This window comes from Diplotaxodon limnothrissa, linkage group LG9 (genome assembly GCF_057381915.1).
Source record: "Diplotaxodon limnothrissa isolate DT_005_m linkage group LG9, D_limnothrissa_male_GT1.1, whole genome shotgun sequence".
NCBI classification, from domain to species: Eukaryota; Metazoa; Chordata; class Actinopteri; order Cichliformes; family Cichlidae; genus Diplotaxodon; species Diplotaxodon limnothrissa.
The window spans coordinates 25,666,887-25,692,012 of NC_140604.1; the positions used below are offsets into that span (position 1 = coordinate 25,666,887).

At 40.5% G+C, this 25,126-nt stretch overlaps 1 protein-coding gene and 1 non-coding gene across 2 annotated transcripts in view; one reads left to right on the plus strand and one right to left on the minus strand.

The window, feature by feature from the left end:
• Positions 1-2,291: 2,291 nt before the first annotated feature.
• The window catches only part of flt1 (fms related receptor tyrosine kinase 1), a 41,821-nt gene continuing 18,986 nt past the window's right edge, over positions 2,292-25,126 (minus strand). The window contains exons 11-30 of the mRNA XM_085362935.1: positions 21,791-21,914; positions 21,210-21,318; positions 17,971-18,273; positions 13,434-13,580; positions 13,231-13,362; positions 12,214-12,320; positions 10,057-10,192; positions 9,499-9,603; positions 9,274-9,387; positions 8,428-8,516; positions 7,785-7,887; positions 7,605-7,702; positions 7,391-7,513; positions 6,950-7,061; positions 6,743-6,842; positions 4,648-4,753; positions 4,472-4,569; positions 4,219-4,288; positions 4,045-4,136; positions 2,292-3,954 (exon numbers count right to left, since the gene is read on the minus strand). Of these exons, the coding sequence (XP_085219061.1) occupies positions 3,786-3,954; positions 4,045-4,136; positions 4,219-4,288; positions 4,472-4,569; positions 4,648-4,753; positions 6,743-6,842; positions 6,950-7,061; positions 7,391-7,513; positions 7,605-7,702; positions 7,785-7,887; positions 8,428-8,516; positions 9,274-9,387; positions 9,499-9,603; positions 10,057-10,192; positions 12,214-12,320; positions 13,231-13,362; positions 13,434-13,580; positions 17,971-18,273; positions 21,210-21,318; positions 21,791-21,914 (2,437 nt within the window). The 3' untranslated portion in view covers positions 2,292-3,785. The remainder of the gene's footprint in view (positions 3,955-4,044; positions 4,137-4,218; positions 4,289-4,471; positions 4,570-4,647; positions 4,754-6,742; positions 6,843-6,949; positions 7,062-7,390; positions 7,514-7,604; positions 7,703-7,784; positions 7,888-8,427; positions 8,517-9,273; positions 9,388-9,498; positions 9,604-10,056; positions 10,193-12,213; positions 12,321-13,230; positions 13,363-13,433; positions 13,581-17,970; positions 18,274-21,209; positions 21,319-21,790; positions 21,915-25,126) is intronic.
• Positions 10,731-10,803, plus strand: trnav-cac (transfer RNA valine (anticodon CAC)). Its single transcript has one exon. It is a non-coding gene; the product is annotated as a tRNA-Val (tRNA).

Here is a 25,126-nt window from a genome sequence, read left to right on the forward strand (position 1 = left end):
ATGGGTGGGGCTTCTGTTGAGGTGGAGCCATAGCTGCCTCTTTGTGGAATGTCCTTATTTGGTCCCACACCTATCTTCTCACCTCTAATGTCCCTTATATATGTCTCTTTCTTACTGTTCCCTCTTTTTCCATCCCTTTTATCCCAAACTTCACCTCCCCTCAGGGGGTCTGGGCCCCTCTACTTTTGAGAAAAAGCAATGCTTTTGTGACTTTTTCCCAGCTGTTTTTTTTCTTTGCTCAGTTGTTGTGCAGGAATGCATGATGGGAAATTGGGAGGGCTGTCAAGTTTTCTTTTTTTGCTTTTTTTTTTTTTATTCTGTGGACCAATTCCAGCAGGGGTTTAGGTAAATGGGAAGGGGATGGAGGGCGAAGGAGGATACAAACAGGGCACCACCTGTAATTTGTTTTATTTGCGTGTTTATTTTTTTAAGATCATGAAATACAAACGTGCTGGAGACACAGCAGCAGCGCTGGCTGCTGCACTCACTTGGATGACTTGGCTTTCTCTCAGGATGACGAACAGCTGGATGGGCCCAATGATTGAATGTGTCTGGCTGTCATTGGCTGCCCCTTGTCCAGTCATATAGATGAGCTACAGTGGAGTGGGCGGGACGTCTTCAGATGGCGGTTTTAGGAAGTTAATGTAAGTTTAAGACATTGTGGGGGGGGATTTCATGTTGCCCTGAAGCACAGATCTACTTTTGGTTCATTTAACATTCAGACATTGTTCATTTACCTTCAATTACCCAGAAAACAACAAGCTAAGTTCTGCCAAGCTACAATTGCTGATTCGTCCGATTCAGATTTTTCATAGAAACATTTAAATGTTACAAACACGAGACTTTAAAGTGACAAAGACTCTAACACACAGTCGACACAGTTGAATCATGATGATAGAGGTCAAAATCAAGTAAACTGTCCCAGATGCAGTCGACTTATGTGAGCTTTTCAGTGCGGTCTGTTCTTGGGGGCAACAACAAACCTTCAGGGTGCTGGCTGTGTTAGATCATGTACTACTTCCTCTGTTTTAGTAAATGAGAAAAAAAATGAACCGACAAAACTTATCTGGTGAATGTGGTGCTTTAGGAAACCCTTTGAAACAAACTTGCACACATTTTGAAAAACACACACGCCCCTCCTGACTCGGCCTGTGTAACGTCAGTGCTCATATCACTGTATTCCACATGATAACACACACTCCGGTTAATATTAGTGATGACCTTCTCCTCTTCCCCAACATCAACACACCTACAATCACCATCTTAGTATGTTTTAAGCCCCTCTTGTGTTCTTGTCTCAAATTTTTTGCAATATTTGTGTGTACAGCAGTATTTTAATAAAGAATACCAAAACTGATACTGATGTTGAGTCTTTTTTTTGGGGGGGGGCAGTTACAGAGACCATCATTTTTTAATATATAGGTAAAATATAACAGTCATACATAATAAAAACATGGATTTTACTGTATTATAAACACATTCCTCTTTGGTTTTCTTTGAAACTGCATGATGGGCTTTAACCTCACTTATTACTGGTTTAAGGCACTGCTGTAGCTTATCTCCTTGGGTGGGTGGCTTGTGCGGAAAGGCTGCTGAGACCTGAGTTTAAGCTTGCCCTGGACCATTTCTTGTGTGTCATTTCCTGCTTTCCTATACCGACTTATCAAAATAAAGGCTGAAACTGCACAAATAAATAAAATGGAAAAAAGTCTTAACTCACTCCTGTTTCAAGACAAAATTAAGATGCTTTTATTTTCACAGCAAGGTCATGTTAAAAACTCGCAGTGTGACACACAGGACTTCATCTGGGAATAAAACTGAGACCATGAGCACACTGAATCTTTTCCAGTGGTATTCCACCAAAGTGAGATTTCAGAGTTTTTAGATAACCTTGCAGTGAAAATAAAGGCATTTTAATTTTATCTTCAAATGGCAGCGTCTTAGGCTTAAATGGAAACAAAACAATACAGGTATCCCTTCTAAAGAGCACCTCAACTAGAGGTGGGTTCAATGGAGGACACACTCAAAAAAAAAAAGAAAGGGTGGTCTTTAATGTGTAACCTGCATTTGGATGTGATATAGAAAAAAAAAGAAACATTTATGTTGTCCAGAAAAGGCAAAAGCAGCTGTATACGGATTTGGGCTGTGATGAAGTCTTCAACAGAGCTGTCTGCCCACAACTAACCAACTAGTATTATAAAGAGGAATATACAAACAGGATCAACTAATCATAACTAAGCTAATCTTTGCACATTCAAAGGTTTTTGCAAATGGAAACAAACCCAGCATGAATGATTTTATGAATTAAAGAATACATTGAATTAAAATACACATACTCAGTTGACAGTTTATTAGATACACTTAAATCTTGGAGTCTAACACCGTGGCCTAAAAAAAAAAATCACATTGAGTCTTGGAGAGCGTGGAGGATCTATCGTCCTCACACCAGTTTCATTGTCAGATATTTACCATAAAACATGAAACGTGTTGAGGCGGCTGCTGTTGGGATTTGATGCTATATAAATAAAATTAAATAGATTTGTTTCGTCTGCAGTGGAGACTGTGAAAAGTTAGCGGTCTAAAGACGCTTCCTATTAGAACAGCTTTGCATTATTCACTGTCGAAAAACAAAATCCTTGTTTATCTTCAGACTACGCCTTAATGCAACTCCAGTTTGTCACCTTTCTAAAATAACTAGTCTTAGGTACCAGCTTCCCTCTAACTGGTTGCCCTTGCAAACGGATGTTTTAAGCAGCAGTTGAAAATATAGACTTACTAACATGGTGACCTCATTCAATATTATGGCCATGCCGCTGTATTTTTATGGTAGGAATAAGGAAACTGATAGCAGGTTCCCTTTAATGAATGTAATTTTTTACCGAGGCTGTTGTGTTGGACCGCAAGATTTACAGCTACGTGTACCTATTAAAGTGGAAACTGAGTAAAATCTACACTCACAAATGGTCAAATTTAAGGTAGTAACATTTTGGTTGCATAACTAAAATAAATACAGGTACATACATTGCGTCTAGCTGTATAATTCAGTGGATAACAACTTTTTCCAGCATGTAGTGGTTGTGCAAGAGGAGCAGTTATTTTATACAGCAGTGCTCCTCTTCACAAGGCTTCAGGCATGAGGTACCAGTACAATAAGCTCTGATAGTTACATACTAGTGAATACATTCTGCATAACTGTACGGGTATAAGTATTGTCAGGTAAGACTTAGCTGCTCGTAGAAGGGGTAATGTGATGGAAAAGCACTGAGATAATACTTGTGAGGACGCTTTGTTGTACAACAGCATGTGATTTTGCAAAAGTTTCTTAACCTCCTAAGACCTGAACTCTTACACGGCATGCATTTCTAATTTCTCTTTGATATTTGGGCATATTGGGGCCCGATGAATGTAAGAACAAAGAATTACCGGATTCTTTTTTTTAACCTTATTTTTGTTTTTAAGAAAAATAAGAGCCACATAAGAGGATATTATTTTAAGATTTTGATAGAACAGTAGTAGTATAATGTCCTTGTAAGTGGATATCAGGCCCTTGCAGAGCAAAATTGAGTATTTTGGTCAAAATAACCCAAAATGTGATGTCCACATATGTGGACGCCAGGTCCTAGGAGGTTAAACGAGTTTGGCTGAAGTATCTGGGGCATTTAGACGTGCAGATACTATAAAAAGTGAGGTGGGGTAGATTAAAAAGTGTAAGATGAGGTCTGGAGAAATTATAAAAAGCTGTATAAACCCTGTATGAAATTGTGAAAAATACACAAGCGTGGATGCTAAAGGGAGGGGTAGAGGAAGGCTGAGTTATAGTCTGGAGGAGGGGAGCCTCCCTCGTCAGACTCCCAGTCACATGGCAGGATCGAGGGGTCATTTTCACGGAGGCCTGCAATGTCACTGCACAGGAAGGGCACCTGGGTGTCTCGACACTTGGTGAAGGTGAAGAACCTAAACAGACAGATTGAGATCAATTGCCTCGTTTAGCGTGCACTGACAGATGAATTGAACATCGAGTGGTCACAGATTATAGATCTTTACCTGCTGAGTTTCCTGTGCTTGCTGCTGTTGCTCTTCGTCATATTCTTCAGTTCCTCAGATGGGAGGACCATGCCACTGTCGGTCTGCTCATCCTGAAACCAAAAGTATCAGTGTTAATAGATATCCTTGATGTGATATGTTTTCAAATTAGCAGAAGTGGAGGTGTTTTCTTACATCAGGGGTGGTTTGGTCCTCGCAAGGCAAATGCTCAAAAGTCTGCAGTGTGGCCATGCCCCTCATGTAACTGCACAGATTGGGTTCAGATTGAAAAAGCAAGTTGGAAATAGAGGAAAGTCACTTTCTGTCCATTTTTTTGGTTTTATTTCTCAAGACTTCTATATTAGAATTTATTATTCATGACCGTTCAAGTTGACACTTATGTGCTGCACTTGCTCATTCTCTTTGTTTTTCCTTTTTTTTTTTTTACCTCAGGTTTGTGACTGCAAGCGGATTTTCTTTGAAGGCCTCACAGCGATCGCTTTCTCCAGTCATAAAAGATCCCAGAGGAATATAATCCTTCCCATCCTGTTAAAGAGAAAGTATGAATTGGGGGCATTTTTAAGGCCCTTTGTGTAGACAAATGTTGTTGTAATGATCTCTGACCTGTTGCACTCTCGCTTGTAGCAGCTCTCCCATTGTCTCCACCAAGTTAGTGAAGGTGGGTCGGTCGGCGGGGTTGCCCTCCCAACATGCTAGCATTGTGCTGTAACTGTACACAGAAGACACACAGGTACACAGCATTTGCAGAACTCTGCAGTAATGTGAAAAACTAAATATAAGCACCTTTAACACCTTTGCAAAACCACTTTTGGCAGCAATAAAGTTTAATTAATCGTTTTCGGTATGTCAATGACATCCCGAGATCCTGTGGCTGCAAAACAAGCCCAAATCATCACCTTTTCTCCACCACCGTGCAGCTGGTATGAGGTGTTTGTGCTGATATGCTATATTTGGCTTTCACCAAACAAGGTGCTCTGCCAAAGGTCTCCACTTTGCACAATTAATCAAATTTTTTATCTTGATCATGATTTTCTTTTTGCCTCACGCAATTAAATTGAGCACGACTGGGTGATATTTTAATTGCATACAAAAGCAGATCAAGCACTTTCTAAATCAGCACCTGACCACACGCTGCATATACTGATCACAGCTTCTCCCTGCACACAGTGCAGCTTAAAGTTTCCTGAACTGGTCTGGACAAGCAACAAAATCTATGACAAGATTTATAAATCAGTCACATTAAAAGACTTATTTATGACAAAATTCAAATGGGAAGTGCTCGTCCCTCAAATTCGATCATCATCATCAACACACACCTGAATTCCCCAGAAGAGCAAACTGCCCAAACTTCTACTTTCATAGAAGCAGCTCATTGTTGAAAACAAGTTAATCACGTGCATCTGATTATTAGCACCAGGCTGCTCCTTACCCTCTTAAAGCCTATGGAAAAAGTAAGAATGTGTCTGATTGCACACAAACAGACATGATAGCAGACATAATAAACTGGAAAGTGCGACACACAGATAGCAACAGAGAAAAAAAGTGTCTACTCTAAACACACTTAAAGATTAGCAGTATGATAACAGAATGGCTGTTTTGGGAGTCCAAAACAAACATCTTTCTGTGAAACTAAGAGCTGTGGTTAAGGTTGAAGTCAGTGGTTGGACCTATTTTGGGTTCAAACATCCGCTCAGATCTCTGGTGAACAGAAGGTGGCAAAACCTGCTCCTAACCAGCTCGATCAAAGTTGATCAAGTTGAACAAAAGAGAGCAAATATCAATCAGCTTATCTGAACTTGAATAACCTTAAAAGAACCTTAACCTTAAATTGTAAGTTAAAGGTCAATTAAGGATATATAGTTTTTGATTGTTTAAACTTCTAAAAAAACCCGTTTAACTCTCTTTCATACACACACACGGTCAAAACAGTGTCCAAAGTTTTAAATAATGAGGTCAGCATATGTGAAGATGATCCCTGTTTGCCCACAGCTCAGGCTTCAGACAGCACTGAATGCTTTGATTTTGTCGTAGTCTAGCATGAGCTCTGTGCGATATCAAAGAGAGCAGATATGCATAATGTGGCTATCCGAGGCGCACGGCTCTGGCTGTAAAGACACCAACTCCGCCCACATGCTGTTCAAACCTTTTGTTTGTGACGAGCACACAATTAGAAGAAAGCCTGCTTAATAAGAAGGCCTTAACGGAGGCTCACAGAGAGAGGAGCTAAGCAGCTTCTGTTAGACAGTGGACGAGCTACATAAGAGCTGCACAAGTTGCTAAAGTTTAGCCAAGAATAAAAATAACAGAGCTGGAAATGAGCATTGGTCACCTTACAGTGTTTTTTCAAAAGAGGATAACTTTATCAACCATTTCAGATCTTTTAAACCTTCCCATCCATCACCCATTGATCGATCAATAGGTCTGGATGGGTCCCTGGACCGAAGGTCAATCAGTAAATAGATAGTGGAGTATATTTCCTCCCCATAAGCAGCTGTTAATAGAAAGTGATTGAAGAGACTGGCTATGATGATGCGCTGACAACTAAAGATTAGCAACACATTTTGTTCTTGGAGTTCTACATGCAGGGATTTTCTTACTGTACAAAATAATAAGGTATACATTTCTGCACAACCCAAACCACCAGCTCTCCAAATCGCTGTGCAGCTGTGCAATTTTTGAGAAATAAATATCAGCTCACATCTCAGGCGTGCTGTATTCTGGCACCCGCATCCTTGTTCCCCCTTTCAGCCTGTGGCAGAACTCTTCATCTATGTGAAGTCCAGGGTACGGGGACGCGCCTATTAAGTGCACACATTTTGGTTCATGAGGCTCATATGCTTGTGCAGACATTATGTAATGATTGTCCATCCCGTGCCTATGTTCAGAAAAAGCACAGGTCTCTTACCCAAAGAGAAGATCTCCCACAGCAGTATGCCGTAGGACCACACGTCACTCTGGGTGGTGAACACCTTGTCAAAGATGGACTCGGGAGACATCCACTTGAGAGGGAGTCGGGCCTGGCAGACGGTGAAGACACAGGATTACCAAACCTGGCTTATGTGAGAAAACTTTGAAGGATGGCTGATTCCAAAGAATTGCAACAAATCTTTTTAGGGAAAACAAGTTCATGATTTTTTGCTTCATACCTTTGAACCACTCAACATAATGAGTTTATTTATTTATAAAAGCCTTGGTGATAGACTGCCATGACAAAACTACTTCCCCATTTTGGACTGAAAACCACACTATATGAACAACACTTTGCAAGATGTGTCACTTTGTGTAAAAAAAAAAAAAAAGAGTAGTGTGTCATCTTTTTCAAACTAGGTTCCTCAGAAATACTCACATCTCCTTTGCGGACGTAGTCGGGGTCTTTGTAGATGTCCCTGGCCAGGCCGAAGTCACATATCTTCACCACTTTATTGTCTGACAGTAAAACGTTCCTCGCGGCCAGGTCTCTGTGAATACACTGATGCAGGCGCACACAGAACACAGATGAGGACATAAAACCAGTATACGTGTATGTGTATGCCCACAGGTGGAATAGCAAAGAGTCAGACCTTGCGAGAGGCCAGAAACTCCATTCCTCGTGCCACCTGAAAGCTGAAAGAAATGAGATCCTCCAAGTAAAGAGGGGAATTGGGAGCAGTTTGTGGATCTAGAAGCAGAAGAAACAGAGAGGTGTCAAAAGCAGTTTGATTAATGACGAGAATAAAATGTTCACCAGGCTCAGGTCTTACAGAGGCCCTGCTCATCTCTCTCATCAAAGTCTGTGTGAAAGCTGCTCTGGTCGTCGGACACGCTGCTGTCCCAACACTGCCCTCCACCTTTTACTCCAGCCAGCTGAGTGAATCAAATAAAATACTGCATGATGAAGTAAAATTTAACATCTTTAAGATCGTCCAAGTTGCTGGTGAACCACATAGTGGTAGGTTTAGGGTTAGACTGCAGTTTAACTGTATATCAAACATGCCTTACAAAGCACGTGTCTTGCAGGTATTTTGGTCTTACAGCTCCTCTGCTATAAGATTACACTTCAGGTGTGTTAGATTGGATTGATGACTGAGGCAGACGTGTCCTCTGAGATCTTCTAAATTGTAGTTTTTAAATTATTTGTTAGTGGAAAATGAATGAAAACATATTTTGCTTTTGGGAACTGAAGAAACTTTTGAGCTATTTGTGAACTTTGAAATTAGAGAACATTGTGTCCCGCTTAAGAACTGATAAACATCTTTGAACTTAAAACCGATTGCAGAAGTGAGTTTTTTAAGTGTACGGTTTTGTAACCGTGTACAGCACAAGGGAGTTAGTATTGTTCTGTCAACCACAAGTAACTCAAAGGTCTGTTTTATTTTAAAAAATAAGTTCAGCAGCTGAACTCACCCGGTCTTGTACAAACACGTCTCTCTTGTTCTTTAAGAAGGTTGAAAGATTTCCAAAACGACAGTACTCGACAATGACCATGAGCGGTCCTGTACACACAGGACAGACACACAGTAAGTAAGTGCAAGGCAAGGTTATCACAGCTAACTAAACCTAAACTAAAACTTAAAGTAGATGTGAAAAAAAAAACACAGTTTAGTTAAGAAGAAATAAAAATAAAAACTGGACTTTTGAACAAAAATAATTTAACTGAAATTATTTTGTGAACTTGTAAACTTACAAATTAAATACAAATATAGAGGAAATATCCTTAACTTTAGTATTAGTTAGTGTGATAAACATTATAGTAAATTATGTTCTTACAAATTTGGTAAAACTTTGCCTGATGAGGCTTTGATGGATGTGCTTATTGAGTTTGTTTTTACAGATTTTCCTAAATATGACATATGTCCTCTATTCAATAATAATTAAAAATAAAAATAGAAGATCAAAGCTAATGGAAGAATAGTGAAATTAATAAGACCTAACCCAAAACAAATGGGTTTCAAAGAGTTAAAACTAAACTGAAGTGACAAAAAACTGTCTTGAAACTGACTGAAACTAAACTGAATTAAATTAATAAATGAATTAATAAATAAAATAATGATAAAACACAATAAATACAACAAACTGTAATAACTCTGTTGTAAGGCCACAGATGCGCAGGTTCAATTAAATTAACAGGAACACAGTGACTCCACACATATGTGGTGACAAATGCATGGAAACCCCTCGACACACACACACACACACACACACACACACACACACACACACACACACACACACACACACACACACACACACCTCCTGGTTTGGTGCAAGCTCCCAGAAGGTTCACGACATTCAGATGGTTTCCAATGTGGTTGAGGATCTTCAGTTCAGTCATCAATGCGTTGTGTTCGCTGGCTGTAGCGCCCTCTGGTGGATAGAAGGAAGAATAGTAAAGTGAGTGTCAGAAAAGGGTTTTAGTAATAAGGTAAGGGTAAGGGTTTTAGGTAGTTAAATTTAACCGAATATCATGGACCTAACCTTTGAGCATCTTCACAGCCACAGTCTTGCAGCTGGTGCCGTTGTCTATACCAAATGCAGTTGCCTGCATGACTTTACCAAAGGCCCCACGGCCTAGAAGCTTTCCTGAGAGAAAAAAGACAGCGTGAGAATGTGAATGAAACGGATACGGGAGGTGTGTTTTGTGTCTTTTTAAAACAACTCAGTTAATTATGATTATCATCCAATCCAGATGTGAGGAGCTGATAACAGAAGACTTTAGACCGTACCAGCTGCCCATCTGTCCAAATCCCGCCCTGATGACCGTAAGAGCTGATTAGTTTCGGTAAACACTGTTTACATGTCTCATGCTGGGGTTAATTAGCTGAGCACAGACAACACAGACTAAAAGTCTGATTAATGGAATGAGAGTCACTCCCAATAATAAGCTGATAAGGTCTATGAGAAAATCCTTGTGTTGTTACGTGGGCTTAAATACCTCCTTTCGCTCCCACTGCATTCACAACATCAGTCTGATCTCAGCCCACACAAGAGTATCAGCTAAAAACAAATTTTCTTTAATAGATTGAACCAGCATACCTAATTTCAGGCGCTCCCGGGGGAACTCCCATTGGTTGGGGTCATAATGCAACCTCTCGCACTGCTCATCTATCGGCCCCTCTCCTGTGTCCAGTACGATTGACAAGTACTCGGTTTTGGTGTATGAGCTGTTGGGCTTTGGAAGACAGTCGGTATCAGTTAAAAGAAAAAAAGAAAAGAGAAAATACTTACTACCGTTTTTCATCCAGAACCTGGCAGATCAGCTTTAGAGGGACTCTGAGACATTGAAAAGCAAGCGGACATAAATAACTATAAAGTCAGATTTTTAGTTACTGTGAAGCTGAGAGCATCTTTAAAAGGTTTGTCTATGCATAAAGGAGACATTAAAATCATAGATTTGTCATCAAATCATGTCGTCAAAAGCTATTATTTAATGAGCTAGTTTCATTTATCATATTCTATTATAATATACGATATTATATATTTTATATGTATCATATTATTACTATTATTACTGTATATAAATGTACCAGCATAGAGCATAGTTTGCACCCTAGCAACCGTTTTCTCTAACAACGGCACGTTGAAAAGGAAAAAAAAAATTAAATTGTGCAAATTAATTGTGCATTCAAATGCACAATTAATTTGTTTTTGTGCCTATCGATGTCAACGCATTAATTTGTATATTCTGTTGTAGACTAAGCCGTCGAGCGGTTTCCGTAGTGTAGTGGTTATCACGTTCGCCTCACACGCGAAAGGTTCCCGGTTCGAAACCGGGCAGAAACAGACCTTTACTTTAATCTCTCTAAAATAAATAAATAAATAACTGAATATCCCGGAGGAACCCACCCGAGGGATTAATAAAGTATCATCTAATCATCTAGTTTAATCTAAGCCACTAGTTCTTTAAGCATATACAAACACCTTGCATCAGTCTAGGAAAATAAAATTATTACGGAAATTGTTATTTACTAGCATAAAAATATTCACTGAGAAAAACATGTGAAAGAGGAGAGGGAGGTTAAAGGAAGAGCTGAGGTGCTGGTGAAAAATCGCCCTCAATCCCAACACAGTTAACTTTGGTTCTGTGAATTCAGGATGATCGCCAAAACATGATGGGCATTTGTCATGGTCATCCTCCATCAGTTATTCTTTCAGAGACATAGAAAACATAACTGACTGCAGGATGGAGTACCTGCGCCAACTTGGAGGGGTAAGCGGATCTTAAGAGTAAAAGTGGAGCCTCTTCCTGCCCATCTAAAGCTACCACCAAAGCTACCAAACATCAGCCAGAGTCGCATTACACAAGTCCAATAAGTGGGATAATGGTAGGGCAGAAGTGCTACAGTGTGGGAAACACTTAGACAAATAAAATAAAAGTGACAGTACGCAAACTGCTGTGAGGCAATCAAATTGGCAGGAGAGTGAGAAACACTCAGCCACATGACAAACAGATGAAAATAGCATATACAACACTGTAGGATCACAACACAAGGCGGCTGCGCAGCAAAAAGGCTCAGCTCTATTATTCACAATCAGCACCTGTGATGTCGACATGGCTGTTGGATAATGGCTATTACTGTAGTGTTGCCTCTGTACATAATTACAGTGGATGCGATAGAAGTGGAAGACGTTCAGTTTTAATTACAGGGATTTGCAAAAGTATTGGATTTACTGTTTATGAGTTATAGACATTTTTTATACAGATTGCCTCGTTTTTAGAGGCTCAGAAATAATTGGCAAGCAGTTTCATAAGCCAGTGAGGGCTTTCCCCCATTTCTTTTAATGACAAACTAAACAGATGAAAGATCTGGAGCTGGTCTGATTCCAAGAAACAGAGGTCATTATTAGACCGAGAAAACGCTCAAATAAACCTATCAGCGAGAGAGGAAAAAAGAAGGAATGCAGTGGGCAGCTCTGCAACATCAAGGGGCCTCAAAAAGAGTCATGGAAAAACTAGTTTGGACAGATGAAACCAAGGTTACCAAAATGATGGGAGGAAAAAAAAAGATTGGAGAAAGAGAGAAACTGTGGATGGATTGTGAAGTGTACAGGATAATGATCTAAAGCATACTGTAAAAGCAATCTAGGACTTTTTCAAATATATGAAGTATAGAAAACATAAAAGTGATAGTACATATTTTTCTCATTATGCATAAAACAACAAAAAAAAAACAAGCAAAATAATCCTCTCACCTGCTTCATTTTTCGTATGAAGAGCGTGATCAAAAACCAAAAGAGAGCAGCCACCACACAGGTACAGGTGAGAGTAGGGATTTCAAGAAATGAGCTTTCTGGAGCACCTGCACACATAAACACACCCAGTAGCTTAATGCTGCTTAAGTCTCAAGGTATTTATTCTTTACTCTACATAAAAATCCTGAGCAGCGGAGGGTAGAATATATGTACATAAAAGAATATATTAATTGATAAAATTAATGTTTATTCCTTTTTGCAGTTATGAGAATTACAATAGTTTATCAGACTGAGGTACTTGATGCTTTAATTATCCATCCGAATGGGGTCACTGTGATTTCAAGGTCACATAACGCACAGAGACCATCATCCTTCCCTCTCATTAAATGTGGGTTTATTACTATTTTCAAATCTTTTTAATGGGATGATGAAGAAATGCCCAGCTCACTACTATGTGGAGCCTCTTGGAGACGTAGGCCGGACCCTTCCGGAGGAAATAAAAATGGGAGACAGCTTCCTTCCTCACTGATCCGAACACAACAACACACACACACACACACACACACACACACACACACACACACACACACAGACGGTCAGTTCTCTTTTTCCAGACCTGGACTGGGAGGAACCCCAGAGGTCCTGCCTCCTCTACTACCTCCGGACGTCAGTGTGTGTGTGTGTGTGTGTGTGTGTGTGTGTGTGTGTGTGTGTGGGTGGGTGTGTGAATGAGGGAAACTGAACAAAAGGCTGAGTACGTTTATGTTAAGACGTACTTTGATCAATGTTTACTTAGAAATTAATAAACAGACGTTCATCATCCTCCATTAATAGAACTGACACACTCTCTGTATAAACACTACATCAAAACAATGTGATGTACTTTACTAAATGTCTGCATCCACATTACACACCTATTTAAACACGTGAAAACAAAGCACGTTCAAAAGTGGTTATATATGGATGTGTTACATAGGCAACTGTGTGGAGAGCCAATTAAAAGGCAGCGATTCTTACCGCTAACCCATATGTAGGCCGAGCTCTCAGCAGACCCCCTCTCATTGGTTGCCTGGCACGTATAGAGACCCTCGTCCTCCACTGTGATCCGGTCAATATGGAGCCTTGCTTCCTCTGCTGATATAACAATACCTAAAGACGGCATCAAATAAATTACAGACCACCGGTTTACCGCTAAAGTTTACGCGTTAAGATTTCTTTACCTGATCCCTGCAGCAGAGCACGCTGGTCTTTGTACCATGTGATGGTTGGGGGTGGGACCCCTCGAGATGGACAGCTGAGGGTCACTGAGCTGCTAACATTAACGGTGCAATCTGTCAAATTACTCACCAGGACAGGAGGCTCCAGGACTGAAGGGGGAGAAAGAGATGAATTATGATAACTTTAATCTGAATTTTCTGCTTAATCTGTCTCATGTAATATTTGAGAGATTGTGTATTTATGGGACTTATATTGCCACTAGTACTACTTCTAATAATAATAATGAGCTCAAAAACATTCTGAGTGGTTCCTCGACAAACTACTGCAGCAGTGTCAGTGGTTCCTTGAGGATATTTAGCATCTAACAGTGCAGCACAGATGAGTGTTTGGGTGTAATCTAACTGAATGCATTAATTATACTGTCCTTGTGGTTTATGCATGTATTTCCATTTCCCCCTTGTTTTATACTTCTGCTCCACTATATTTCAGAGGTAGGCAATTGATTTTACTTCATATCATTATTGAAGACGTATAGTAGTTTTTTACAAATATTTTTTGCAGCAAAAAACACAAAAATAATCAAGTTTAAACATTCATTTGACAGATTACCGAGACACCAGAGTACTGTTTAAAGCAAAATCATCTCCACTTTGATTGTATGGTAACATTATGCCATAGTGAGTTATTTTCCTTTTTGATGAAATAAAGAAACATTAGCGAGCTTCAGACGTTTGTGTCATCTTGTACATTTCTATTGCAAGAATAATTTGTATTTTGAGCACATTGTTTCTTGCAGTTTCCACTGCTGTGTCTACTTTTAGCTCTGTTTTGATCTATACTAACTAAGGAAATGGAAGTCTCTTTTGCTTATTGCCAACTTTGTTCATTTTCATACTCTTCATTACAGTTTTTCCGCTTTGCCTGTTGTGGCCAAAATTAGTGACTGCTGAACAGTAAAAATACACCAGAACAGGAATCATGAGCCAAAATACATGATGATTGTGTATTTTAGCTGTATATACAACTACAGAGTCACCTGAATATGGCATTAATTGCACACACACGCACACACAAACATAAATTTGTAAGATTATTGTTTGCTGAGGATTATTTAAAATCTGTAGAAATGCAACCAGAGCTATTTTCTCCCACAGTTCTCTGGATCCGTGCCACTTCTGGACAATAAGTATGAGCTGGTAGTGACACATGTAGAAGAATGGGCTTGATGAAAACAGATTTTTCTTTATCATGGAAAAACACAACTGTGCCCTTGACTTTGGCCCTACAGCTGCTCATGTTTGGGTCGTCTGGCACCTTATATCGAACTGTCAGCTGTACGCTACTTGCAAGTGTCACCAGTAGTGACACTTTGAATAATTGATAAATAAATGTATAGATGAATATGAATGGAGTTGCATAGATGTTTTCTTCTTCTGTGATTTAAATGTTAAATTAGCAGACATTTGGATCATTTTAGGATTATTTTGGTTACACCTTTTGAGCTAAAAGTCCCCGTAGTTGACCTTTAAAGTAACTTTATAGTCTCTACATAACTTGAGGTACAGTAAGGATCCATTTACCCACTGCTGATAATAAGAACTAAAAATAAGAACTTCTCAGTTCTTGTGGGCTAATCTGTTTTTTCACCACTTGATAATTAACAAAAAAAACCCAAAACGGCCAGTTTTTACAGTAGTCACAGTCGTAGTTACAGTCTTGAACAGTTTTGTGATAAAGTGAAACTGCTGCTATTTGTTTCCCATAGTTTTCTGGATCCGTGCCACTTTTGGACAATAACTACAATGCTGTAGTGACACACGTGGAAGAGTGGCCTTGGCTTAAACCTGTGACTCAGCTGAAGTTTGGGTCCTCTTGGGCCTTTTTTTTTTATTAATAACCCTGCAATACAAAGAGCAGCAACAATGGGGTGAATTCAAGGTTAATAAAATTAAACTCAAAACTCAAACTAAGTCTGAAAAACGAATAATAAAAATGATTATTATTATTAGTAGTTTTTATTGAACTTCATGACAGATTAAAAAAAACAAAAAACAACAAAAAATTAATTTGGATTGGAGTTTTAACTTGCATTATATTTGCAACATTTCTTCCCTTCAATTTATTGCTTAAAAATCTATTGTGCAATTTTATTTTTTAAATTTTATTTTATTTTTGCCTGTCCCATTTGGTTCTTTAGCCGTCAGAATTGTTTTCTGAAGACCAACAAGGAGACCCAATGGATTTACTTTGCCAAATGGATCATCACGGCCTTGCCGTATTGGTCCATTTGATCGACCTTTGTTGTTATTATTTATTTTATTTTATTTTCAGTTGTTACAGACGGGACAGACATGAGTGAGGGATAGGAAAGGGAGAAAGAAAGATGAAGGAAAAGAAAAACAAGGGAAGAGGGACAGTGAGAAAGGGCACTTAAAAAGAGAAAGAAGAGAAAAAAAAATCTCCTGGATCACCTGTTGAGAGAAAAAGAAGTGAAAACAAGCAAAACAAAACAAAACAGAGCAACATACTAAACACAACACCATCACGTTAATCTAGCTAAGTGTAAACAGCAGTAAATACTAAATATTGAATGTTGTTGTGTAGCAAGCAGGACCGACAGCGCACAATGTGCTTGGAAATAGCAGCCAATAAAGGTGTAGTTTATGTCTATGAACAGTGAACACCCGTTTGCACACCTGTGTGCATCAGCGCGCTTGTATTCAAAAGGTTTCCCCATGTAATGGTCTGCTAGAGGGTGTAGAGAGCCATAGCCCTGTCCCCCAGGGCATGAAGCAGGCATGGAGGAGTTCCAGGCCCCAGACATCCAGAGGCCCCAAAGTGCGAGAGCCCAAGGAGGACCACCGGAGGGGCATCCATGCCACCCTCCTGGGAAAAGCTGAGGAGAGCCCCAGATGAGGGGTCACCCAATAGCCTCAGAGCAGAAGCCAGAGGGGGCTGCAGTGATGTTCTTGCCGGCTCTGCCGGCAGCCAGCTGTGCCAGAGTGAACCGAGTCACAGGCCCAGAGGCCGGAGGCCTGAGGGCCCCCTTTGCCCCGGAAGAGGCCTGACCGAGCAACAGGCACCAGGCCCTGCCAAGTAGCCACCGGGAGTGAGCTGGTACATACCTGAGCGCCCAGCCCCCCTGCCCCGATGGCCAGCAGAGAACAGGGGTGTGTGCAATTTTTTAGTGTGGGCGGTAATCACACTTCTGCTGTAGGAGTCTCAAAAACGTACAAAAAACTCACGTAACAAATCTGACTCATTCAGTGTGAAGGGGTTAAAAAAAATAAGCCATCTGAAATAAAATAGAAATATCCAGGAATTGTTCTTAATTTACGTCAACGCAACATTCTGGACAAAGCTTTGGTACATTTTCTTTACTAAGACGTTGGATGTCTACATGACACGACTTTGAGTTCAGAAAGTGTTGTGTGTATTCATAGACAGAGAGTGACTCCTGTTTTGAAGTGATAAATAAAAGGAGTAAAAGTGAAAGTAATAAAAATGAAAGTAAAACTACGGATTTTCCAACTAGAAAAACTGAGCTGAAACAATCAAAAATCACTCCGGAAATGAAGTGAAACTGAATTGAACTAAAAACAAAAGAAAAACCAAAACTAATTTCAGAACATTTTCATTGTGCGGACAGCTGCTTGTGCGTGAGTGCATACAATGAGGCCAACACAGCTCTTATACACTATAACTGCACAACGATACATGATAATAAAAATAGATGACTTCATACTCTCCATGTTTAAAATTTTTCTCAGTTTCTCCCCTTTTCTTGTTTTTCCAGCCCCACCACCACCACTTCTTTCATCCTAGTCACCCTGTATCTCTAGTAATTCCCTTGCTGGGTGTCCCGTGGGAGGAAGTTGACGCGCTAAGCCCTGATTGTATTGAGAACAGCCGTAAAAGACACGAAGAAAAGTCACTTAACCACAGCAACTGATTGTTGTTTCCTCTATCTTCCTCCTGCACAACAATTGATGATTGTCTGCGAGGGCTGGGGCCTGACAGTGTCTGATTGGCTGATTGTTCCTGCAGCGCTGCACAGGGGCCTGTAAATGTGGCATTGTGGGAAGTGCCATTGTGTGCTCTTCCTCCAGTCAAGAGCTCATTCCCACGTGAAAGAGGTGCTGAGCTGGAGTGCAAGAGCAAAGCTAGGGTGGGGCCCCAGGAAACTAAGGGGACCCATTCCCAAGCAGCAAGACCTCTGTGAATGTGTGTGTTTGCAAACAACTGCAACATAAAGTACTAGAACAACATGAAGAGGCTGTGAGTTTAAATGTCCTCAATATGTCCTTTTTTTTCTTTTCTTTTTATAGAAAATTTATAGAAAAATTTTATAGAAAATTAATTTTAAGTTAAACTCCTTCTGTAAGTCTGCAAACACATATTAAAGATCGCCATAAGCAAAACAGTTCAAACTACAATAGGTTTCACTAATCTTCAAAAGCTTTGTGCAGCTTTAAAAGGGTACTGTAAAAAAAAAAGAAGCTTTCTTCTTTATGAGTGCGTTAGGTTGAGATTACTCACTTGTCACCTCCACCTGTGTGTCCAGGTGTGTCTCCTGCCCGGTGACGATGTGGCGGGCGGAGCATCTGTAGGCTCCACTGTCTCTGGCCGTCAGGTTGCTTATTAACAGGACCAGCGAGTTGGAGAACTCTCCAAATGTGAACTGCTGATTATTCAAGCCGCGAGACTGGGCTTCCTCTGTGTTGTTCACTCTCTGCCATGACAGTGCTGTGTACAGGTATTTATTGGCTAAACAGGTGAGGTGGAGGTCTCCACCCTCTCTGGCCTCCTCCAGCTGCTTTACACAGAAGCCTCCAGGGACATCTGATGGAGACACAGAGCAGAGAAATACATGGATTAGTTGGAAAGAAGAAGTAAGGAGGAGGTATAAACAAATAACCCTCCACTGAGATGAATAAGCCGTCTCAGTTTCCCGACATGTGAGTCTGGATCCTGACTGGTGCCTGAAACCAGGAGAGCTCATTCTACCAAGTCTTCATTTCTATAACCTTTGATGACTATGTTGAATGGCTATTGTGGGTTAAAGCAGCTAGTGGAATACAGTAAAAAGGCTTTTTATTTACTTTAGCCATCTGAAACTTCCCGTGGAAACGGCTTGAGAGTTTCCTGATGGCAGATAGTGTTTATCTTTCTCGAACACCCCAAGGCCTCCCGAAATAAGTGGACCTGCCAGTCCAAGGAAGTGCGCTGCACGGGGAAGTGGAATGATAAGAGCGCCAGGTTCCTGTTTCGCTCTTGCTCACACACTAAAAGCTCAGCGCAGCCTGACTGCAGACACATACACACTCAGGTTTTACCTGTACAACACACTTCACATGGCATGCAAAACTACAGAGTACGAAATGTACGTGATGCATGCAAACTGTTATGTGCTACCGGGTATTTTCAACTCTGCCTGATATCTTTGTGCAGGCATTTCTGCTCAGCTTTACTTCAGTTCTTGTATCTGAACAGTAATTCACACTTCTGGCTTTAAGTATATCTGCATCATACTGACTGCAGTTTTATTTTATTATTATTGTCAACCATTTAAATCCATTGCTCTGAGACAACAAGGTCTCTTTTTATATCAGTGTGGTGATCTTGCTGCAATACTCTTGCAATACTCAATATCCTTATCTTTTTTTGTTTTTCAAACATGATCATTATGCGAATAAGCTTGTATGCACATTTGCACATATTTATGGCCTCTTCATTTACTGCTAATGTTGACTGAAGGGTATTTTGTTTTTCATACAACATAGTAAAGATGTTGTAAGCTCAAGTTCATCATAAAACCCTGAAAATGTGCCAGCCATTAGGGAATGCATGAATGTGTGTGTGCGCGCATTGGTGTAAAAAGCAAATCAATATGAATCATAGATTTCAGAGGATTTTAACCTTCATGCTAGTAATGGAGTTGTTTACAGTTAAGTTTTTGAATAAAGGTGTTTTTCATGTGTGCTATTTTGCCTTTGTGGATTTCAGCTTTAATTCAATGCAAAAGTATTGCATTAACTGTTCTTACACACAGTCCCACATTTTTAGAGGCACAGAAGTAAGAGGTCAACTGGCCGACAAGCAGTTTTTCCCTTGAAAGTTATCATTAGACTAAAAAAACCCAAATAATCTATTATACTCCTTAAAAATAATGATTCATGAATCCACTTGCCAGCTCTGCAACACCAAAAGGCCTGAAATACCAGAGAAGGTGACTAAAATGGATGATCGCAGAATTCTTTCCATGGTTAAGAAAAATCCCATCACATTATCTAGTCAAGAACAGTCTCGAAGAGGTAGATGCATCATTGTAAGGTCTACAATGAAGAGACCTACATGCGTGTAAATACAGAGGGTTTGCAAAGGTACAAACCATTGGTTACATTCAGGAACAAGAAGGAAGCATTAGACTTTGTCAGAAAACAAACTAAAAGAGCCTGCACTGGTGAAAAAAAGATCTTTGGAAAAATTAAAACCAAGTTAAACTTGCACCAGAATGAAGAGAAAACAGCTCATGAAGTTTACCGCATCATCTGTCAAACATAGTGGAGACAACGTGATGAACCTGCCTCTTTTGGTTGCTGGGCTGGCAGGTTGTCTTTGTGTGTTTTGTGTTAGAGATGCACAGCGGGTGTGGTTGAGTTATTAGTGACTGGGAACACCTCGGCCCAGTCTTCACCAGTATAGACGCGCACTCCATTTGCTCCCTCGGGGGGAAAAACAACTCGACCTTTTTCCTTTTCTCTCTACCCAAACAACATTTCACTCACCACGTTAGGCAAAAAGCAAACATGCCAACACTACTCACTTACTGACTGAGGAATGTTTTTTTTCCTTTGTAACTTCATTGAGTTTTGTTGAATTCAAATAAAATGTTTTTGTTGTTTTACTTGACTAATGGTCTGATTATGTGTCACAGCTTTTAAGCCACTCGTGACAGAATAGTAATGTATGGCTGCCAAAGGAATTAAGGCACTATTGTACATTCATGATGTGAGAGCTGCTAGAAGTAGTAGGATGGATTGTAAAGTGTACAGGGTTCTATTCTCTGCTCTGATTCAGCCAAACGGCACAAAACTGATTGGACAGTGCAACCCAAGAGTTTCTTAAGTCAAAGAAATGGGATATGTTTCAGTGGCCAAGTCATTCACCTGATCTCAACCCAACAGAGCACATTTCACATGTATTAAATACAAAACTGAAGGCACAGAGACCCACATACTGAAGGCAGCTGCAGACCTGGCAAAGCATCTTAGGGACGAAAACAGGACATTTGGTGATGTTCATGGGTTCTACACTACAGAGAGTCACTGACTGCAGATGGTTTTTTTATCCAAATATTAAAAACAATCCTTATATTTAAGATTATGTTAGTTTATCTAATTGAGTGTTTAAAAAAGGGTGGACTTGTGTTAAAAGCTGTCATTTTTAAACAATTCATGCAATACCTTTTTAAAGTCCCTGAATTAAATCTGAGAGTCTGCTCTGCAGTTTCATCTTGAATGTTTGAAATTCCACTATAGTGGTGTGCAGAGTCAAATCTGCAAAAAACTAAAAGAAATCTAACTATATATTTGAATGGGTAAAATAATCAAATAAGTATAAGATAGTTTGGTGTTTCTATTTTGGGAACATGCAGGCTCTGCATAAAGAGACTTCGAGTTAATGTACAAAGGATCAAGCAGAAGCTTTACTCCATGTTTATGATGTGGGAATAAGGAAAGAAAACTCCCACAATGATTGATCTTGTCTGGGATCACCTGTGATGTAGAAGTGGATGTCTAGCTGGTCTGCCCCCGCAGAGTTGGAGGCGATGCAGCGATACACTCCAGACACAAAGGCCTCTGCGACAGTCAGGACCCCCACCGTCTATGGAGAGCACAAACATCCGCATGAACAAACCGGCACTTAGGACATTATGAAAAACACCCACATTCATAAAGTTCAGGCTCATTACCTCTGCCACTGATGGCAGGAATCATGTTTTCCATGGGCTCACTGAGAAGACAATAGCGGTCTCTGAGCCAGACCTCTTGCCCATTTCCAACTTAGTAGGTCAACACTCGTATTATAGGTGAGAAGCTCTAAGTGTGTGCGGGAGAGACTTTACTACGAGGGAACCTGCAAGCGTGTGCAGTGGAGTGTCCCTTTAATAAGAGGTTTAAAATATTATGCACACTCTTTTTTGGATTAGTGCACCTGCAGGAAAGGAATATGCCAGAATTTGGACATGAAATTTTTCCTATAGAGCAAACTGGAATTTTTTTTAAAGCTTATTTTCTACAATAATATATCACAGCTTTTCTGTCAGTCCCAGTGTGTATTTCTGTTCTTTACTTACCCTTTTCTTCCCCCGAAGCACTTCCTCTCTGTGCGTAACACTCAGGATGTGGTTGTGTGTAAACGAGGCGGGAAGACTCTCTGTCACAGGGCTCCATAGTGAGGAAGACGTGGGACACACACACCTTGAAGGCGGAGGAAGAGAGGGACTCAGCTGTGTTTGACAAAAATAATTTTTGGCTGCTTCCAGGTGTGCAAGTGTTTTTCTCAGCTGTGCTCAGCAGGAGGAAGAGCAGAACATCAGGAAAACGCTTTGACAGCTGCTGCTTGATGTTAAACCATGAATCACATCATCGTTACTATCACCACATTTTTGTCAATAGCCTCATGTCGTCTTTCCCTGCCCTGCAAACTGACAATAGTGGATCTTTGAAGTGCTATGTAATGTTGGATTGTTCATCTATGAAGGATGCAGAGGTGGTATTGTCATCCTGCCGATTAACTTCCTTCTATTCTTAACAAATTAGCCCACATTTCCAGGACACGAGTTCCTGTCCCTCAATGACTCTTGCAAGTTTAAATCCATAGATTACACACCGGAGGAGCTGTGGGAACTTGAGCTTATGCAAGACGCTTTTTGGTTATTTACGCACATCACCTCATGACGAAAAAATTCTTAAATTATACAAGAGTTGGGTGGGGCCTTAATACACAGACTGCTTGATCAGTTAGTTTCGCAACTCTAGGAGAGAAGATCATCGCTTGGGTTTTTTTTCTCTCCATTTCTTGTAATTAGTCTGTGTAGGAAATGCTAAATGCTAAATTCATGAATTGAAATAATCTAGATCAAATATGATGTGATGTAAAGAGAAACAAAAATACAACCAGGAGTGAGTTATTTTTTTGCAATATAATAATGATGTTAATAGTATCGTAATCTGTAGATATTAATTTTATTTCCTTCTTAAACACACTTTAAGGTGTTCCCAGTGTAGTAAAAATAAGTGCAGGATTTCATTATTTTAATAAACTTGATATAATTTTGAGTATGATTTTTTTAATTTGTATATAATATATGCATTTAGAGTAATTTACTGAAATTTGTTTAAATGTTTATCAAAATATATCATGTGAAAAAAGATTTTGACCATAAATTGATCTTGTTTACCAAAACAACCCCAAAAAACATATTCAGAAAAATTGTACATGTATTCAAATGAGTCATTACTTAAACAATTACTGCAGTGTACATAACAAAGTCATAATAACATAATTTTCATATGTGATACTGTTACGTTCCCCTGAGCGGTCTAGGCGGGGAGGGGGAAGTAACAGAATTGACTGGGTCAGAAAAAGGAGTCAAGGAGGCAAAAGGGTTAAATTAAAGAGTTTTATTAAAGTTTCAATTTATACTAACTAAAAGAGACGGACAAGCCGCTATTACCATTTAAGGACACAAACAAAACTCAGGCGTTGGTCAATAAAGTAAAACGTAAGCCAAAAAGAAAGAGCAGCTCACTAGCTGAAAACCACCAAAAACACAGCTCACTAGCTGTAACCACACTACTGGCACTCTGGCCCAGAGCTCACCTTTCCCTGGGCTTAAATACTTTTAATTACTGATGTGAGTCAGCTGTGTAACAGGGAAAGGTGGCACCTCAGGCAGAAGAGGTGGTGGGACATGCCCACACAGGCACCTTCAGGAGGAGAGAGGCCCTGCTAGGGCCGTAACACCCCCTCCCATAAATACAAACCCGTGGTTTGTCAAACTATCACGATAACCAAAACAAGTCCATAACCGTTTCATCACCTACTTGCAGGCTTTCCACCTACCAAACCCCATAGCAATGGTTGGGCATTTCCTGCAGAAGCTGCCAACCCCATCTCAGTGGGTTCACAACATTGACAGAGAGTGGCCCCAGACCCTTGAAAGAGTGTCCCATGTGATAGCCAGGGCTTGGAACCATCATATGTGGAGAACCCAGCAGGGAGCTAGTGGGCCTTATTGAAACACTTTGCAGACGATTCCTCAAGTCATCGGTACAGGCATGTTTGTTAGCCAGGGTTGCGGGTCTTACGGGTGGTTTTATACACAGTCTGTTCCCCTGCAGGTCATTTTGGGGACCTGGGAAATTGTCAACCAGCGGCCGTTCAGGGTTAATTGACCCCTTACACTGACCACAGGAGCCCCTTACACAACTATGCCCCAAGTGTGGTCCTTTGCTGGGCCTGACAACCTTGTTAGTTTGAGAACCATGAGTGACTGTTTTCAAATCAGGCCTTCTTCCCTTTCGATACGCTTTCCGCTTAAGTTTCACACAACCAGCAACCACATGGCCAGGCTTGTGGCAGAAGACACAGTTTTGCTTTGGAACTTGAAACCACCACTTTTTCAGCCTCGTTAGCTGGCTCCCTCCTAGCTCTCCAAGATGTATTGTAGTGAGAAGGGATGTCACATTCTACAGCATTTGTTTTATGAGTTGGGGTAAACTCATCGGCCAGTATGGCAGCCTGCTGTAAAGTGGAAACCCTCTGTTCACTTAAATAAAGAGCAATACACTCAGGAACAGAGTTTTTAAAATCCTCCACAAGCATGAGCTCACGTAACGACCCCAAACTGTTAACCTGGCTTGCAGAGCACCACCTACCAAAAAGCTTTGCCTTCTCCCGAGCAAAGTCAAGGTAGGAGTGACCCTGTGCCAACTCCAAACCTCGAAAGTTCTGCCTATAGGCCTCAGGCACAAGTTCATAGGCTTGGAGGACGGCACTTTTGATCTTTTCATAAACTAGGCTGTCCAGCCTAGACAGACCAGAGCAAGCTTGCTGAGCCTTACCTGTGAATTTACACAGCAACATCAACCCCCACACGTCTTCAGGCCACTGTAATGCAGTTGCTATGCTTTCAAACACACTGAAGAAGCTCTCAACACTGGATTCACAGAAAACGGGAACCAGGTGGATGTTACTGCTTACAAACGAGCTTCTAGACACCTGTGCACTGATGGCTTCATCAGCCATTTTGGGGGCCGGAGAAGGGTTAGAAAACACCCTAATTAGGACACTACCACACCCGTCTGCCAACTCACTCAGAAACTACACAACTTAGTTTAACTGACCAACTGACCTCTTACAGCATACACAATAAACAAACACAACTTACCCAGTTCCTAAGCACAACAACCTTTACCTACCTATCTTCTGGAGCGTGCTGGGCTCGAGGCGACTTGAAAGGCAGAACTTCAGCGACCGGGGCCCTGAATTGCCTACCCCCAACAGGGAACTAATCCCCGCCCAGGATTACTCCGAAAATAAAAAAGGCAAAATAACAAAATAGTGCCCGAAGGAAGAACTTAATAAGCTCAGCTGGACACTCACCTAACTTAACTGGGAAGTTGAA